The sequence below is a fragment of the Oryctolagus cuniculus genome, chromosome 9 (assembly GCF_964237555.1).
Source record: "Oryctolagus cuniculus chromosome 9, mOryCun1.1, whole genome shotgun sequence".
Taxonomy (NCBI): Eukaryota; Metazoa; Chordata; class Mammalia; order Lagomorpha; family Leporidae; genus Oryctolagus; species Oryctolagus cuniculus.
In genome coordinates, this window is record NC_091440.1 from 37267779 (window position 1) to 37287766 (window position 19988).

The 19988-nt window shown below is 42.2% G+C and overlaps 1 protein-coding gene across 8 annotated transcripts in view; it reads left to right on the forward strand.

Annotated features, from left to right (window-relative positions):
* The window catches only part of TBC1D4 (TBC1 domain family member 4), a 220050-nt gene that overhangs the window by 147115 nt on the left and 52947 nt on the right, over positions 1–19988 (forward strand). For 6 of the 8 annotated variants that reach the window (XM_070048715.1, XM_051850604.2, XM_051850605.2 and 3 more), the window contains exons 6-9: positions 4152–4243; positions 4518–4628; positions 4981–5028; positions 8971–9090. In XM_070048715.1, coding sequence (XP_069904816.1) covers positions 4152–4243; positions 4518–4628; positions 4981–5028; positions 8971–9090 — 371 coding nt within the window. The remainder of the gene's footprint in view (positions 1–4151; positions 4244–4517; positions 4629–4980; positions 5029–8970; positions 9091–19988) is intronic. The other 2 variants (XM_017343535.3, XM_051850606.2) reach the window with 1 other exon arrangement.

The window sequence follows — 19988 nt, forward strand, 5'->3', positions numbered from 1 at the left end:
CAAGTGATCAAGGACCATGTTGATGTAATATTCAGTTTTTTAAATATATAATTCTTAAAAACATATATTATTTTGTGCATGTAAAGCATTTTTAAAAATGGAGCGTTCTTTGGTATATGGTAAAGGGAGCATACTGAATCTTTGGTGGCAGGGACGTGTTAAATTACTGGAGAGAGGGTGTTGGATCAATTATTTATTCAAAAGGAGAATTTCTTCTACTTATACAAGTTAAAATACAAGACCCAGATGTATTAAATTCCTCAGGATACGAAGGTAAAATATTATAACCACTAAAAGAAAACAAGAGGAATATTCTTAGTCCTTGAAGAGGAAGGCTTTATGAAGACAGAGAATGTGAAAACTATTAAGATACTGACAGATTTAGCTCAGTGAAACCTTAGAGCAGTTAGGTAACAATAACTGATTGCAAACTAGAAGATAAGTGGCAGATAAGGAGATAGCAGATTGGTACACAGAATTTGCAAGAAGTCTATAAGAAGAAGATAAAACTACCCATTAGGAAATTGCACAAAGCATATTTTAAACAACCCACACACTTAACAGAAGAGGGAATTAAAAGGCCTAATAATGCCAATGAGAAGATGATGAACCTCACTGGATGTCAGAGAAATAAAAACAAAAATAATGAGAAACTTATTTGGTTAACTGCTGGAGAAATTGTAGGTATATTGGTACATTTATGTAGTACTGATGGAAGTATAAATTGAGAGAGCCATTTTGTGGCACAATTATTATAAACTCTTTAGTCTAAAATTACACAAACCCTAGGAATCAGAAATTGATGAGAAACTCTTATTAGGCGCAGAAGGTGATATTGTCAAGGTAGTATTATCTGTGAATAGTAGAAAACTGGAACCCTTAATATTCATCAGTAACATAATTGAAGTATCTGATTAGTGGAAGTGCACTGGAGCAGAACATGAATGGATCTTAAAATTGTTGAGTGAAAAATAATCTTCTCAATAACATAAATAACACATGCTGTGTTTGGATATGTAGAATAATACCATATGCAAGGGTATTTCAGAAAGTTTGTAGAAAATGGAATTAAAAGATAGGTTTTTTTGTGTGTGTGAAAAATATGAAATCCAGGGCCAGCATTGTAGTATAGCAGGTAAAGCTATAAAATGATGGCCAGTATCCCATATGGGCATGCTGGTTCGAGTCTTGGCTGCTCCATTTCTGATCCAGCTCCCTGCTAATGTGCCTGGATAAGAAGCAGAAGATGGCCCAGGTCACTGGGCCCTTGTACCCATGTGGGAGACCCAGAAGAAGCACTTGGCTCCTGGCTTGGGGCCGGCCCAGTTCTGGCCATTTGGGGACTGAACCAGTGGATGGAAGATCTCTCTCTCCTTTCCCTCCCCGGCCTTTCCTTCTCTCTCTGTAGACTCTGCCTTTCAAATAAATAAATGAATGAATCTTAAAAAAATGATAAGAAGTCCTTGCATACTTTTGTCTTAAGATGCATTTTCTAGGAACTTCTTGAAGTACCCTTATATATGTGTGTGTGTATGTGTGTGTATTACTTTTGTGATGGTTGAAGTTTTTATGGTTTTAGCTATCCTTTTAAATAAAAAAGTACAAAATTACGAATCCAGAATTATTAGTGCTCTTCCCAAAGTCTTGAATATACTGAGTTAAGCTTCACAAACTCCAAGGCATGCATTTATCTGAAGGCAGCAAAAAGAAGGGTCCAAGTTTACTATGAGTCCATGAGACTGATACGGGGTTGTGTTTTTTCTAAGGTCCTGGATAACACACTCATTTCCTCCTGCTTCTGACAGCAGCCAGATGAAGCATAAAGCAGTGTGGCAGCCTCACAGTAAGAGTAAAAAGACTAAAAATAAAGAAAATACCTCTGGAGCCTCACCATGTATTGGGCTCATTGTGTTTAGCATCTATTATGTCATTTCTTCCATATTTTAGAAAAACCAAAGGCAGACACTATTTCAATACACATTTTACACAATGAGTATCGAGACACTGAGACACCAGGATCCATAGTGAGTAATAATTGCTGTAGGCAAGTTGCTTGGATGGGCTTGGACTTGGACTTGTAAAATCTATTTCCAAAGCAACCTGATACCTTTTCTTGGTATCTTTTTCTTGAGGCCTCTTGCCATTGTGTTTCCAAGAGAGTTCTTTTCATTAAGGAAGTCGACAGTGCGAATTTCATGCTTAGGCTCAAAGTGTAAAGTTGACAGAAGGATCATCTTTAGATAAGTTAATGAGAAAAATTTAAAAGTACTTAGGGGGCCAGCACTGTGGCACAGTAGGTTAGTTCTCCAACTGTGACACTGGCATCCCTTATGGGTGCCAGTTCTAGTCCTGGCTGCTCCTTTTCTGATCCAGCTCTCTGCTACCATCTGAGAAAGCAGTAGAAGATGGCCCGAGTGCTTGGGCCCCTCCCTTCACCCATGTTGGAGACCCGGAAGAAGCTCCTGGCTTCTGAGTTTGGATTGACTCAGCTCTGGGCATTTTGGCCACTTGGGAAATGAACCAGCAAGTGCAAGACCTTTCTGTCTCTCCCTCTCTCTGCCTGTAATCTCTCAAAATAAATAAAATCTTAGCCAGCGCTGTGGCTCAATAGGCTAATCCTCCACCTGCAGCACCGGCACATCGGGTCTAGTCCTGGTCGGGGTGCCGGATTCTGTCCCGGTTGCCCCTCTTCCAGGCCAGCTCTCTGCTATGGCCTGGGAGTGCAGTGGAGGATGGCCCAAGTCCTTGGGCCCTGCACCCACATGGGAGACCAGGAGAAGCACCTGGCTCCTGGCTTCGGATTAGCATGGTGCGCTGGCCGCAGTGCACAGGCTGTGGCGGCCATTGGAGGGTGAACCAACAGAAAAGGAAGACCTTTCTCTCTGTCTCTCTCACTGTCCGCTCTGCCTGTCAATAAATAAATAAATAAATAAATAAATAAAATCTTTTAAAAAAAGTGGTTAGGTGGTAGTATTTCAGTTTACTTTTTTGGACTCACCGTTTTACTGTCAATATATTCCAAGTGGTAACCCAACCATTGTGCTACATGCTTGCTTTTGAGTTTTTTGTGTTTTTTTTTTGAGTTCTATTTCTAATTAAAAATAAAATAAAAACAGAGAAGTTATCTGATCACCTGCACCCTGGTTGGGTCTCAGCTTTTAGTCTGGGTCCATCAGTGTGGGCCACAGTCAGTCAAGGAATGGTGTCTAAGGGGAACTCCATCTCCTACGAGCGAAACCTCAGGATGTGGAACTGAAAGTGAGGCTGGCTGTCATGGAGCTGGAGCAATCGTCCTTCTTTTGTTTCCCTGCACTAACATACATGCTACCTGACATTTATGTGCATGCTTTTCAGTACCTGCAATTCACTAGGTGGTGACTGCGAATTAGGGGACAGGAGGAAGTCAAATCAGATTTCTAGTGAAGGGAGCAGTATCATTTGAAGAAATCAACGGCAATTGTTTCCAGTTAATTCCTCTACTTACCAGGGAGCTAAGGAAACTTCCTGGGCTGTGACTTCAGTGACATTTCTCTCCTTATCTTTGTTTTCATCTTTTGAGTTTTCATCCTTCTAGGCGTGTTAATCAGTCACTGGATTAACATCAGAATAAAAAAATGACATCAGAAAACGAAACAAAAAAAGCCGTCATACTCGTTTCATAATGTGAGATTACTTCCAAAAGTTCATGTAAAATGGAATTAAGTATTTATTTTTTGTGCAAAAAATTTAAAATCTGCACAAATCCAGGCACTCCCATGTGGAATTCAGGTGCCTGAACTGCTAAGCCAAACCACTCCCTCCTTCCCCCTTTTCTTTTATTAATATCAGGTTGTGAGCTCATTAATCCCAGATCCTAGGACAATGCTAGTTCACGTGTGAGTTTCTGTAGTGGCCGAGTTTGTTAGTATGAGTATGTTAAGTGATATCTGGTTGTACTTGGTATCATTTAGATATTTTTTGTTAGTGATTCTAGCTCTAGGATCACCGATAAGGAGCTTTAAAGAGGTTTTTCACTGACTTTTATTCATTGTCTCTTTGAAAAGGTGTAAGTTGGGAACCTGCTGGGAGAGGGCTGATGTGTGATGCGTGATGTACATTTAGGTCTCTGCTGCCCACCTGTTTCATGCTGTGTTCCTTTTCACTTCCCTTAGGTCTCTACCCTCCAAGAGCCAAGCTGGTGATCCAGAGACACCTGTCATCCCTGTCGGACAATGAGCAAGCCGACATCTTTGAACGAGTTCAGGTACCCTCATTGGGGTTTCTCATAAATAAGACAGAAGGAGTGAGAATGGAATCCTGTTTTTGGGGTTCCTTTTGCTTTCCACTGTCTGAAGTCACCATTGCGCATCCCCTGACCCTGTGTGGCAGAACTTGAGCACCCTGGCTCCTTTCACGTCTGAGCATGGGGAAGACTCTGGGCTGTGATTGTGTTTGTCTGCTGGATCAAACCACAGGAATAAAATAGGAGGGGGGAAGTTGTGTTGCCAAATTGCACTCTTGGCTTGTCTGCTCAACAGAAAATGAAGCCAGTCAGTGACCAGGAAGAAAATGAACTTGTGATTTTACACCTGAGGCAGCTGTGTGAAGCCAAGCAAAAGACACACACGCACATTGGGGAAGGCCCATCGGTAAGGAGCTATTTTCTCCTTGACCTACTTCTCTTTGTTTACACATTTACTTAAAATATTGTAGAAGCTGAGAAAGAAGGTTTTTTTTTTTTGTCTTGTGCTCTCATCATCTTTAGGGTGAAAGTCCTATCTATATATATGTGTTGTATTTTTTAGCATTGGGGGCGTTTTGTAGGAATTATTAGTATGCATTGGCGCACTGAGATGAAATAATAATTATGGTATGAAAATGTAAAAGAACTTTTTTTTTGTTAAAAAGGCAGTAGTGTGCATGAGGTAGAATTCACATTCATTTGTTAGTGATAGTAATCTGTTATTTAAAATTCACATGAATATTTTATTTCTTCAAAAGATTAGCTCAAATGGTGAAAAGCCAGGAGCAGAGCAGCAGGAGTATCGTGTAAGTGTCTCCCCCAGCTGCAGACCAAAGAATGGCATTTCTGTGCATGTGGCTTAGAATTTAATCCTAGCTGCATGTAAGTAAAGCAAGGTCATCGGCAGCAATCTCCAAGGGGATCTTGCTTTATTAATAACACTAATTCAGTGTGAGTCCTTTTATCACTGTATTCGAAACAAGTCACCTGTTACTTGGTTAGTATGCGTACTTTCATTTAATCAAGATTTATTTTATTTATTTGAAAAGCAGAGTGACAGAGAGAGACACACACACACACAGAGAACAAGTGTGTGTGTGGGGGGAGGGGGGACAGGAGGGAGAGAGAGAGAGAGAGAGAGTTCTTCTACCTGCTAATTTACTCCTAAAGTGGCTGCAATGACCAGGGCTAGTTCAGGCCAAAGGAAGGAGCCTGGAACTCCATCCAGGTCTCTAACATGGTTGGCAGTGCCTTAACCCCTTGGGCCATCTTCTGATGCTTTCCAGGTGCATTAGCAGGGAGCTGGATTGGAAGAAGAATAGCTGGGACTTGAACCAGCACTCCAGCGTGGGATGCTGGCATTACAAGTGGGAGCGTAAGCCAGTGCTTGACAATGCCGGCCCCATATTCTTTCATTTACTCATTGAACTAGCAGTTCAATAGCCATGAGGCATGCTATATGATAAGTGACAAAAAAGTGATGAATCAATTCTGTTTATTCCAGAAAAGGACTTAATAAGTTGAAAAGGGCATGAAAACAGATAAATAATGCATAGAACAGATCTGGGGGACTGTTGCTGTGGTGTAGTAGGCCAATCCTCTGCCTGCGGTGCCAGTTCTAGTCCTGGCTGCCTCTCTCAGAAAGCAGTCCAAGATGGCCCAAGTGCTTGGGGCCCTGTATTTGTGTGGGACCTGGAGGAAGCTCCTGGTTCTTGGCCCATCTCTGGCTGTTGTGGCCATTTTGGGAGTGAACCACTGAGTGGAAGACCTTTCTCTCTGTCTGTAACTCTACCTCTCAAAAAAAAAAAAAAAAAAAAAAAAAAAAAAAAAAAAGAATATGTCTGTAAGTGGCTTTTTAAAAGCACAAAAATAGCTCTATTTTCCTTTGGAGAATAAGAGGAAGGAGCAATTTAAAATGTTAAGCAGGGATGTATAGGGGGCTGGGGCTTCCGGGGAGATGAAGTTTGCTGTGGAAAAGTTGGCAAAGTATGTTTTATTAGAGACATTGAACACAGTGGTGAATAGTGGTATGGTCAAACTTAACTTCATGCAGGTACTATAAGTAAAAACTGTTCTTTGGGCATGCTTGGGGGTTGATGGGAAAACGAAGCTGTAGCTGGAGGAACAGACAGAGTTGAGATGAAGGAAGCCTTTCAGTGGTGGCCTGACTTTATTATGGAAGGATTTCAAGTGAGAGAGGGAGAAGATCAGATCTGTACAATAAAGAGAATGCTGCTGTCCCTCTTGTGACAGATTTGTGGGGAATATGGTAGGCGAGGGGTTTGAGATTGTTAAAACTGAAGTCACATTCTCCGATTTGGACAGTTTTGTCCTAAAATGTGTGAGGTGTGGCCACAGGCCTTTATCAAGTGCAATAGTGGAGCCCAACAGCATCCCTTCCCTGCCATCTGGCTGTTAGGAGGAGAGGCCAGTGTATCATTAAATCAAGTGAAATGTGCTGTGGTTGTCATATGCACAAGACAGCATTAGTACTACTATGCAAAAAGAATGGGTGATTGTGTCTTGAAAAAGGTGTCTGACTCAGGAGAGGGGCTGAAGTAGAGCACTGGACATGTGCAGACGGGGCTGAGGCAAGGAGTTGAGGAGGCATCATCATTTGGACTTAGTAGTTGGGTGAGTCGGAACAGGAGGGGAGAGGGGAATACTGCAGACAACTTCAAGGTTTCAGAGTTAGGGGAAGTTGGATGAAACTGAGCTCGAAAATAGAGAAATAAGACTGCGGTGGGGGGTAGGGGATGGAATAAACAGTGAGTTCAGTTTGGAAATGTCTTGGAGATTCAGCGAGAACATGGATTTGGTGCCCTTGGAGGACTTTGAGTTGAAGAATGATCATGGAAACTCCAAGCTTTGGCTTGGGTTTCAGGTCAAAGGAGAATGTGCTGGGTGTGCACTTCTTTGTGGTAGAGGGTACTGAAGATCATCGAGGAGGAGATCTGGACAAGTTGCTTCTGTTTGCTGACAGATGCTCCATCCTCCTCCTTCCGCCTTCCTTTCTTCCTTCCATTTATCCCACCTGTATTTCCTGAGCTGCCACTATGTGTCTGCCATTGTGCTAAGTGCCAAAGTAATTTCTCAACTTTGTCCTGTCGTTCATCTGGAAGTCTTAGAATGATGAGTAATCCCGGAGCTCTGTGCGCCTCCTAAGCTGAGTCCAGCCCATTCTGAATCCGTTGTGTTCTGTTATTTCTCTTGCATTGGTAGCTTCTTAAATGATCTGACAGAGCCAGTGCCTCCTTCGTGGACCATACTGAAGCCTCTACTCTAGTTTGTTCTCTCAGTCTCTGACATCCTTGTCCTTTAGATGTTTTTGAATTCTTTCAGATAAATCTCCCTAAAACGCTGCTTTCCCAGTGATGTCCCTGTGCTTATAAATTTGGATCAGTCGGTGATTCTTCTCATTTACCTGGCATGCCAGACCATTCAAGGTTTTGCATTTTTTTTTTCAGCATTATGTCTTTGTGTGACTTTCCTCTTCTCCCCTCTGCTGTCGCCAAACATATCGTGCTGATTGTGTCCCTTAAGCAATCCGGTCTTTATGATTTTGCCAGCAACCATCCCTAGTTCCGGGAAAGCCTTCATCCATGTCTTCATGCCTTTCTGAATTTCGTATGTCCTTTCTTTCCTGACCATGGACACCTGCAACCAATTTCCATGCTTTCCTGTTTGATGCTTCTATGTACATTGTGTTGCTCCCTCCCCAAGAAAATTATAAGCTGTCTTCTAAGTCGAGAGGTTCTGGGCTCTATGGACCATGCCATATGTGAGTACATAATAGCTGTATACCTCAATGGGATAAAGCATGGAGAAAATCTAATATAGTGGATACATTTTAGATTCTCATACAGTTTAATTTTATTAGACATGGGGGCAGGGGTGGAAAGGGATGTACATATATATATATATATATATATATAGAGAGAGAGAGAGAGAGAGAACGTATCCCCATCTTCTGGTTCATTCCCGCAAATCCCTGCAGTGGCCAGGACTGGGCTAAACTGAAGCTGAAGTCTCCCATATGGATGGCAGGGACCCAGTTACTTTAGCCATCACAGGTACCTTCCAGGACCTGCATTAGCAGGAAGCTGGAGTCAGGGGTGGAAGCTTGGAATTGAACCAGGTGCTGCAAAGCGGGATGCGGCATCCTCACCACCAGGCCAAATGCCTGCCCCTCATCCCGATGAGAACTATCAGAGAAGATTTACTTATTGATCTGAAAGATAAGTGGCCCACTCACAAATGAAAATGAAATTGTAACAGAGACATTAGCAGAATCCAGGTTTTTTTGTTTTGTTTTGTTTTGTTTTGTTTTGTTTTTGTTTTTTGGAAGATGCTTTGTTCCTTGAAACTTATTAACTTGTTTTCCTTAGTAGTTTGGAAATGAAATATGTACCTTGGAGAAGGATGGCTATAGTCATTAATCAAAGTAACAGCAGTAAAAATTGACACCTCAAGATTAATTTTTGTTAAACACAGCAGGAATGTATTAGTGGAAAGGAAAGACATGAAGGAAAGATCTTATTTCGGTCTTTTTTATTACTTACTATGTTAAAATTAGACCTTTTTCCTTATAATCTTTGTGTTCACAGTGTGGAACCTTAATTATTACTTCTTAATAAAACTACTGGAGGATTCTTGTATTTAGTAATGACCTGGTCTTAAACCTGTATTTAAAGCCTCATTTAACTTTGAGTATTTCCAAACTGAAATTCATGTTTTTCTTTCTCTAGACTATTTCAAATAGTACAATCCCGGAAAATGCGACAAGCAGTGGAAGATTCAAACTTGACATTTTGAAAAACAAAGCTAAGAGATCCCTAACTAGCTCCCTGGAAAATATCTTCTCAAGGGTAAGATCAAACTGAGGGTCCTTTAGGTATCCACATCTATGCGTTTCTATTTCATATCCTTTTCAACTGGCTCATGGAAGATTGCCTTAAAAACAACCTTACTGAGATAACTTTAACTAACACTAAAAATAAGCTCTTAAAGCAAGGTTCCTACTCAGATCTAGATGTATTCTGTGAACTCTGAGAACTGAATTTGAGCAGATGTTTCGCAGGAGAGATACCTATGTATGGAGAAGGGGAAATTAGATATTGATGCCCAATCCTGTAGGTGTGGGGGTGTGGTGCAGTGCCCTGTGTGGGAGCCCTGTGTGGTGAGGAGTGGGACAGCAGATGAGAACAACCTGGTTCCCAAGCCTTAGTGGTTGAGGAGGACATCCCTACATAGGAAAGGCCCAGTGCAAAGTGTGTGAGCCAAGGGAGAGGTGTTCGTGGAGAAGGCGCTCAGTATAAAGGGGTAGAAGGTGGGCAGGGTGAGGATGTCCACGTGTGGCACGGCTACCCCAGTGTCAGGTGTCACCAGCTGCGTGGGATAAGGGGTGTTCACACAGTGGCCTTTGTTACACACAGGGGACTAAACAAATAAGTCAGCACGCTAAGGAGAAGGGCATCTAGGGAGAAGGGAATCACAAATATAAAAGGACAAGAAATTAAAATGAACCTTATGTGGTTGGATCAACTGGGAGGTATCCATGAGAAATCATGCTTGTGAATGTGTGTGTGTGGCAGGGCGGGCAGAAGGAAGGAATGCAAATGTCTGCCTGTAGCCCCTGATTGTGTCCAGGTACTTCAGACACCAGATAATGAGACTGGCTGGATGACACCCAGCCCCCAGGGTTTGTTTTCTATAGATCTTTCTCCACTAGAAGGAACTAGGATCTGGGGAAAACTGACTAATTCCAGGACTACAGGGAAAGGGTAAGATAAATTTGGGCAAAATATCTTTTTGTTCTAGATGGTAAAGAAGTGCTCAAACATGGTGATGTGTACAGAGATCCAAACCTTGAAAAGGCTCCACCTCATGTCATCTGACAGAAAGTGAGCATCAAAATAAATGATAGCAACAGATTTTATAAACTGTTGTGTAAACAGGGAAGCCATGAGTCTATCATGAAATAAGACGTAAATGAACACATTGAAACCAGGTCATGAGCAGGTTACAAAACTTATGAAGAATGAAGAGAAAAATGATAACTTAAATGTGGAGAAGGCTGGGAGCAAACACCTATTTAATCAGAGATTTAAATGAGCATCATCAGTAAAGGGGCTGTCTCACATCGTATGCCACCTGATATAAAGAACAAACACAGTGCCTGGGTTTAATGCTTGACTCTGGCTCTAGTAGACCCGAGCATCCTGCTATTGTAGACCCTAGGATGCAGCGGGTGATGGCTCAAGTATTTGGGTCCCTTGCACTTATGTGGGAGACCTTGACTGAGTTGCTGGTTCCTGGTTTCATCCTGGCCTAGCCATAGCTGTTGTGAGCAGTTGAGGGGTGAACCAGTGGATGAGAGAGCTGTCTGTATCTCCTTCTCTAACCCTTTAAACAGAATTTGAAAAGATGCTCTTGATGACTTTTTTTTTTAAAGATTTTATTTATTTGAGAGGTGGAGTTACAGACAGTGAGAGGGAGAGACAAAGAGAAAGGTCTTCCTTCCGTTGGTTCACTCCCCAAAAGGCCACAATAGCCAGAACTGCGCCAATCCGAAGCCAGGAGCCAGGTGCTGCTTCCCAGTCTCCCATGCAGGTGCAGGGACCCAAGCACTTGGGCCATCACCAACTGCTTTCCCAGGCCACAGCAGAGAGATGGATCAGAAGAGGAGCAGCCAGGACTTGAACCAGCACCCATATGGGATGCTGGCACTGCAGGTGGCAGCTTTACCCGCTATGCCACAGCGCCGGCTCCTGTAAATGCTTTTTAAGAGACAGATAGTAATATAAGTTCTTAGACTTTGAGATACTTTTAAGTAACCTTGTAACTCGTTGCAAATATGTTGTTTTCAAGAAGGTATTTAGTTCTATTTAACACAAATAGCATTATGAGAATGAGTTTAGCCACATTTAGAAATTTTCTATGTTTATTCAATAGAGCATTAAGGACAGTAACTTCTGACATCTGATTTTCCTATTTTTGCGTCTTTGCTAGAGCTCAATGTATTTTTACAGGTATTTCTCCTAATAGCTGAAATTCTTCTAATTTCAACAAAAGCCCTGCAAAAAGCATGGTCAGCTGGAAATGTCATTATTTTATCAGCAAAAAGCAAACTTGTGGGAAAGGACATCTAGATTTGTCAGAAGTGTGTTAGTGGAAGTTTTCATAAAATCTTCATGCCTGGGTAGACTTCCAAGATGGTTGAATAGACATGCCCAGTGTTCAGTCCTCCTCCCCAGAGAGGAGCCAGAACTTGTATGACAAGGTGAATGCCCAGGGAGGAGCACCAGAATGCAGCAGGGGAAACTGGTAGAACACAGAGACCTAGGATGGTATCTTAGAGGAACAAAGCCAACCAGCAGCTGAGTATCTTGGGTATTGGCTAAGCCTTCTGTAGACATTAACAAAATTAACAGTCTTAATTCTGTAATTTAACTCATGCTCTACGATGGCCATTTTTTTTCTTAAAATATGGTTCCACATTTTTTCTTAAAATATGGTTCCACATAAGCAGCAGTGGCGTCACCTGGGAATTTGTTAAAAATGCAAGTGGGCGGCCGGTGCCGCGGCTCACTAGGCTAATCCTCCGCCTTGCGGTGCCGGAACACAGGGTTCTAGTCCCGGTCGGGGCGCCGGATTCTGTCCCGGTTGCCCCTCTTCCAGGCCAGCTCTCTGCTGTGGCCAGGGAGTGCAGTGGAGGATGGCCCAAGTACTTGGGCCCTGCATCCCATGGGAGACCAGGATAAGTACCTGGCTCCTGCCATCGGATCAGTGAGGTGCGCCGGTCGCAGCACGCCGACTGTGGCGGCCATTGGAGGGTGAACCAACAGCAAAGGAAGACCTTTCTCTCTGTCTCTCTCTCTCACTGTCCACTCTGCCTGTCAAAAAAAAAAAAAAAAAATGCAAGTGGGCCTCATCACTGACCTACTTAACTGGAAACTCTGGGGTAGGGTCCAATAATTTGGGTTTTAACAAGCCCAAGAGTTGATGCTGGTGTTGAAGCTTGAGAACTACCTCTCTGGATAAGTGTATTCGTCCCTCCCCTGAGCTCTTTATTTATATTCATTTTATTTGAAGGCAGATGGGGAGACATACCTCCTGTGCACTCATTCACTCCTCAAATGCATGCACCAGCCAGGGCTATCCCGGTCCAAAGCTAGGAGCCTGGTAACCCATCTGAGTGTCCCATGGGAGTGGCAGGGGCTTGAGTACTTGAGCCATCCATCACCTGATGCCTCCCAGGGTGCACTTCAGCAGAAAGCTGGATTGGAAACTGAGGAGGCAGGACTCAAACCGGGCACTCTGCTATGGAATGTGACATGTCAGTCCCAAGTGACATATACAGCTGCACCAAATGCCTGCCCATAAGTGTAATTCTTAAAGCACTAACATCATTAGTAGGGCATCAGTGTGCACTTGCAGCAGCTACTCAAATTGAATACAGCATTCAGTAAAAATTTGAGTAGACAGATCATTTAAGCAGGGGACCTGAATGTAAGACCTCGCCCTAGCAGATCTCATATTTATGCTCTTGACAAATTATTCACCTTTTCTAATTCATTCTTTCCTCATTTCAGATACAGACATTTTAATACTTGTCTGTGAGGACTGAATACCAGCATGTTAGGAAAATATCACCTTTTAGATATGAGGTGATGTATTCCGTAGTAAGCTTGAAATCTGTCACTGCAAAATGGCAAAGGGTATTTAGTGTGTTACTCTTTTTATCTTCATTTAGTACCATGACATTCTGTACATTGTATGCATGGCTGACTTTAGAGCGTCTTATCCACATGCATTGAATTGCTGTAATGACTTTCAGGGAGGGTGCAGCTAATCTGTTTTGGGCAAAGTAGATACTGTAGCTTTTGTGTCCCAAAGTGATGCCAAGTACCATAAATTTTGTGACCTAACAAGGTCTTGCTTATGCCGTGTGCAGTAGAATGGATTTGTTGGAAGGTTGGCAGTGACCCATGTTGCATTAAAGTTTATGTGGCAAAAGGGGTTCTATTTACTTCTAAAATTGACAGTTTATTCTTTTCCCATGAGTTGTGTAGTAGAAAATTTACACTCAAGTCAGAATTGAGCTTATAATTGCTGCCATTTTTAAATGTAAAAATATTGTTTAGCTAACTTTAGTTGTTGATGAAATCAAATCCATATATTTTAATGTGTAGAAGTTCATCTCATTAATAATTGAAAAGCAAGGCTAAAGGAAAGGGGTTGGCATGTGAATTACCACTTATAAAATAGTAAAACACAAAGAGCTGTCTGTTCAAAAGTGAAAAGGAAAAAATCTGATATACTGGCCATTTTTCTGTTGTATTTTCTTAAGTTGAAAATTTGCAAAATAGGAATATTTAATAAGAATATAAAGTTCAAATCATTTTACAAGTTGTCCTTCTTTCCTGTTGACTTCACAGCAATATCCATTGTCTTTGCCTGCAACAGGCATGAATTAATAGTGGTCCAGTTTACATTTTCTTAAGTCTCTTTGTGCACCCAAACCCACGTGTGGATAAAACACCACTCTGAGTGATACTACTGAGTGATACTACTTCTAGCAATGGCGGCGGGGGCTAGAGCCTAGGATGGTGTCAGGGTATAGATTGCGCCACAGATAAGACTGTGCCATTTTCCTAACATTCCCCTCTTTTATTTTTTATATAGCAGGAGTTGTATGGGATTACATTAGCCCCAAAAGTCCAGGAGGGGTAGAGGGATGATGATCTGTCTTTAGAGCTACTTCCTGCTGACATGGGGCAATGAGGTACTCTTTGCTGGCATGGGGCGGTGTCTCAAGCCACTGTTTCCTGGGTGGAGAGCCGAGTATATCCCTGTAGCAGCATTTGGTTGACCACCGGACTGATGAAGACCTTGGTTTGTTCCATTATCACCTGCTGTAAATACTTAGACACTGTAGTATAAAAGAAGGGTGAGAATAGCAACCAGTGATCCTAAGAGTGCCATTAAACAGGTAATGAGAGGATTTCACAGAGGAGAGGAAATTGGGTGTGGTCTCTGAACCCTTGTGAGAACTGTTTGATGGATGTGGTTTAAAGCTGATCCCAACCAAGACCAGGAGAAAGGCCACTCAGCTTTTGCAGGTAGAGGAGTTTGTCTGTAGAGAAATTCTGAACAGTCATACAACATTAAGTGGGGTAGAGGACCATCAATACACATAGGTTGGGAGTAGAGCCATTCATGATAGAGTAGAGGCTATGATTACAAAGGAATGAAGCCCCAGATGGGCTAGATACAAAGGACAGAGTCATCATTAGAGGACCTAAGAAAGGTGCTGTCTCAGCCAAATAGAATCTGACAGAAGGGGCCTTATAACAATCTGGTGGGCTTTAAGGCCTTGTCAGTTATGAGGCCCAGACCTATGTATGGCTTCACATGGGGTACATCCTAAGGGAGGTGTGAAACTCTTGGGGAAGGCACCCTGTTGACTCCCATTACCTAGCTGGCCTGGGAGGAGAGCTGGCCAGGTAAAGGCAGGTGGCAACTCTAACAGGAAGTTTACAGTTCTGCCTGCAATGTTGCAGACCCTACGTGGCCATCCCCTCCACAGCGGTGGTCACTTTGGAAGCTGGGCCGAGTGAAGGGCTTTTCAGCTTGGAGCCAGTAAGATCTGTGACTCTGACTTGAAGTCCTTCGACTCCACGGCAGTTCCATTTCCAGTGACCCAACTCTTGGCTGACAGAGCTGCCAGGGCTCTTCATAAGCTACCTTCAGCTGAAGCCATAGATTTTCACGTCGAAAACCAATGCAGTGGACTGGCCTATTGGGTCTCCTTGAGGGCAGATCGCTGTACAGAACAGCCGTTGATAGGCCTGCCACCCATCTTCACATTGCTTCTGCTGCCTAGCTTTCTTTTCCTCCTGGTTTTTGTTAAAGCAGACCAGAGGATGCAAGTCAAGGGGGTGCTCAAGTCCCATCTCTAATCTTTAGTGGCCTAAACTAGAAGTCTATAGTCACAGGCATGTTCTGTAGTGGTTTTTCTGAGGTAGACAATGCTCATGAGGAAAACTGTGTTCTCACTTAAAACTGTCTCTTCCTTTGTTTGGTCTGAAAGGGAGGTCTTGCCTGTTTACTGTGCCCATGGCGAAGTAAATCTAGCTGTGAAATTATAATTTAAGTTTCATTTTGGCTATGCTATTACAGAAAATATTATCCATCCCTTTTATAAGAATAAAGATCAAATTTTGCATCTTGAAGACTCCTTCAGAATAGAATTAGTTTCCTACCTTGAAGAGAATAGAGAAATGAAGTAAAAAGTTGGGCTTCAATAGAGAAATGAGGGAGCAAGTCCCAGATCGCTTACTGACAATAGCAATATCAAATGAAAACTTAGCAAGCGATTGCAACCACTAGATAACAACTTAGGAAAACATTTATCAGAAGGTCCAATGCCTTCTATAAATTTAAGAATACATGTATTTGGAAACATCTCTTAAATATCTAACATGGTGTAGCTTGTTTAACCAGCAAACTCAAGCACAAACATATAAAACGTTTTTAGTTTCATTCTACCAAAAAGTTTAAAACATCTGATACAGGGATTCAGGTCACATGAATCACAATGTATCTTTGATTAACTGTAGCAGTTTAAGTTGATGAGCAATCTTTTATCTATAAGCCAATTAAAACAGAGCTCTTAATAAATTTTCCCATGTAGACATACAATATGTGTACACATATAAAATAACATACAAGATAGAACAATAAAGCAGTTTCAGTAATAGCTTTTTTAAAAATCTTTAACTCTTTTTTGTAAATTACCAGTAGATTCAAATTACTTTCTGCTCTTAGTAACCTCATTTAACCATACTTTCTCTCAGTTGGTACCTGTAATACATTATTGGTTTCATCTGTTTACAGAGCAGTCCCAAAGCACTGAATACAATAGATGTGGCTGGAAAAAGTCCATTGGAACCTATACAAAACTGGGGATGACAAAAGACTTTAAATAGCCATGTTTAAAATTACAAACTCATTAACCAACAAAAGGCACTTGCTTACTTCAGTAGGATTTTACAGACCATTTAACCCTTTTAGGCCTCTGGGGCTTTCTCATTAAAATAACCATCATGTCTAGTAACACAAGATCATTATACTTTTTAACTCTCAGACATTTATATCAATAGCATTTTATATTATAGAAATTTAAAATTTAATACCACTTCACATCTTGGCAGTAGTTCTAATATAGTCCAAATAGCCTGAATAGTTGGTGTCTCTACAAGATGAGAGACATATATATGTCCTTTGATTTTTTTCCTGTTGGGCCCAAACTGGAAAAACCAAAGTCCAAATTTGCTGGAAATTTCAGAGTCCAAATTCTTTGGAACTTTGATTTTTTATTTTTTTGAATGCCTGTTAAGGATGCCAAGAAGGCTTAAAGTATCTGGTTGAAATAAGATCCTTTAACATCATGACATAATATAGACCAAATTTGATCATTGTTACAAGGTGATTATTCAAATGTTTGAAAATAAGCACATATTTAAATAACCCATAACTCTTAATAAAAAAAAACTCAGCTGCTTTTAAACCATTAGAATTTAATAGAGACATCAAGAGAACATAATAGATTACTTTACTAATTGCTTTAACAGATCAGATTCTAAAATCTATGCCATAGGGAAATAGATTAATATCTTTTGTATCCAAGATTTATTTCTCTACCAAGCACACATTTCTATACTTATGATGTTTTCCATCTGCCAATGTCCTTAATTTACATTTTGCAATAACCTGTTAAAAATCTCCAAATTAAGACATTTTAAATAAGTTAACACATAAAATTTCCACCTGAGTTATTTTAAGCAGTGTTGAACTATTTTTATGGATAGTTTATGAAAACGTATTTGTTAAACAAACCCAAATAATTTTTCTATAGAATATAACATACTGAGAGTACCAAAGTTTATATTTAGGCGTATTTATCTCATTTGCCTTATCCCAATTTAAATTAGCAATTACACCTAAATGACTTAGATGCTGATATTATATCTCTGTCTGAATTCAATTAAAATTAAAATTGCAGGGGCTGGGGCTGTGATGCAGTGGGTTAAAGCCCTGGCCTGAAGCACCGGCATGCCATATGGGCACCGGTTCTAGTCCCAGCTGCTCCTCTTCTGATCCAGCTCTCTGCTATGGCCTGGGATAGCAGTAGAAGATGGCCCAAGTTCTTGGGCCCCTGTACCCACGTGGGAGACCTGGAAGAAGCTCCTGGCTCCTGGCTTCGGATCAGCACAGCTCTGGCTGTTGCGGCCATCTGGGGAGTGAACCAGCAGATGGAAGACTTCTCTCTCTCTGTCTCTACCTCTCTGTAACTCTGTCTTTCAGTGGAATGGGAGTGGGAGCGGGAGATGGGAGGGTTGTGGATGGGAGGGAAGTTATTGGGGGGGAAAAGCCATTGTAATCCATAAACTGTACTTTGGAAATTTATATTTACTAAATAAAAGTTTAAAAAATATAAAAATAAATCTTTAAAAAATTTTAAAATTGCATTCATCTAAAACAAGTGCTAATTACTCATTGCTGTTTCATTAAGTACTGATTACCCTGAAACCTGTTAAAATAAATTAGAAAATAAGTTCAGCAAGTTACAAAGCAATATTTTTTTTTTTTTTGGACAGGCAGAGTGGACAGTGAGAGAGACAGAGAGAAAGGTCTTCCTTTGCCGTTGGTTCAACCTCCAATGGCCGCCGCGGCCAGCGCATGCGGCCGGCGCACCGCGCTGATCCGATGGCAGGAGCCAGGTACTTGTCCTGGTCTCCCATGGGGTGCAGGGCCCAAGCACTTGGGCCATTCTCCACTGCACTCCCTGGCCACAGCAGAGAGTTAGCCTGGAAGAGGGGCAACTGGGACAGAATCCAGTGCCCCGACCGGGACTAGAACCTGGTGTGCCAGTGCCGCAAGGCGGAGGATTAGCCTAGTGAGCTGTGGTGCCGGCCACAAAGCAATATTTTTAAAGGTAGTGATCTTCCTAGATTCAAAGAGAGATTTCTTCAAACTCAGTATCTAGTTACAGTTGGTTTTTTTACGCTAAGAACACCTTAGGCCCATGAAGTCATAGTCAGCAGTCAGCCATGTGGGGCTGCTTCTGAAACAAAAGTTTAGGCAGCTGCCAGACAGTTCCCAAAAGTGACTATGGGCCAGAGTTCAATGTACCAAGGACAAGAAGTGGAGGTCAGAAGACCTGATTTTCCTGCCTGGCTTGCTCTTGATAAAACAGAAGAGCCATCAGAAGGGTGGGATACCTAATTTGTTTCAATAGGCTGGGAGCTCAGAAGGATGGGATTACCACTCCCTTGCTATTATGGTAATACTGGAGCAAGAGAGGGAGGGGCAAAAGGCCAGTTAGAGGACAAGGGCTGGAGAGTGAAAGCATGGAGACAGCCATTCCCAAACTTGCTGGAGAATCATTGATAAGACGTGGAGAGTAGACTTTGGACCAGGCCTGGTTCTAAGATAAGTCAGAATTTCTGGGTGGGAGGGGGAGATATAGTGAGCCGAGATAGTGAAGAGTTGGGGCCGAAAACGTGGGAGGCAGAGGTTTCGGCTCAGGCCCTTGACCTCTAGTGGAAACTTTGGAGGCCAATAAGACCTGGGCTGGAGAGCAGGAAGTACACATGGAAGGTTTAGATTGAAGATGGAAAACCTTGAGCATATGGGGTCTCCTTCCATTTTCCCAAACGGCTCACAGAAGTGATAAAGATCTTGAATGATATCAGGGTCAAACCACTCCGACTTTGGGCTGATCCTTCTGGGCCAAATGCGCCGCCATGGAGAAGCCACTTTAAAGATGAGGCATCGACATGTGTGGGCTAGAGCCAATTTGAGAGGGACCGTATTACGTAGGAGGCTAATAACAGGAGAATTGGATGGATTGTGGTTAGAAAAAATTCCTATGGCAACTCGATAGGTCAGATCGGTGGGCAGCAAATGTCCTTGAAGTCCTGGCCATTTGACTAACAAGAGGATATGGGAGCAGAAGGCGGGGTTGTCACCCAAACGCCCACTGGAGCCTGTAGAAGGGAGACAGGAGGTTAAGGCGTCACTCACACTCACTGTTGTCTGGACACAGTGTCCTAGAGACTAAAAGCCTTTAGGAGTTAGTGCCTAGTACTATGCCTTTTACAAGAGTAGAAAAACCTCCGACAAGCAGATGAAAGTAAACCACAACTCAAAGTAGAAATCACGGTGAGAATTTCCCATTCTGCGTCTTAGCTCGGAATTTGGAAGGTCGGTGTGTAGATGGAGATCGTGGAGCATTTGGTGGCGTGGAAGGAGTTCCGGGGGTGTGTTTTGCAACTGGCAGAAGTCCAGGGCCCCAGAGCAGCTCAGAGATCCCCAAAGGGAGAGAAAACTTACTAGGGGAGCCTGGATCCGAGTCACGGGTTTTGGCACCAATGTAAGGTCACCACAAAACACAGCAGACACCAGAGTAAGGGAAAGAGTTTATCGGACAAAACCCAGCAGGCCGGAGGGAAGGGGTGAAGAAGGAAAAGAGGGAGAAGGAGAGAGGGAGAGGGAGAGGGAGAGAAGACGAGAGAGAGAGAGAGAGAGAGAGAGAGAGGAGAGAGCTTATCATAGTATTTGGCTCATGAGAAGCCTTCAGTAACATTAAATGTGGGTATTGCTTTGTAAAATTTTATTTATTTATATTTATGTGAAAGGCAGAGAGAGAAAGAGAGAGAGAGAGAGGAAAGAATATGATGAATCTACCATTTGGTTC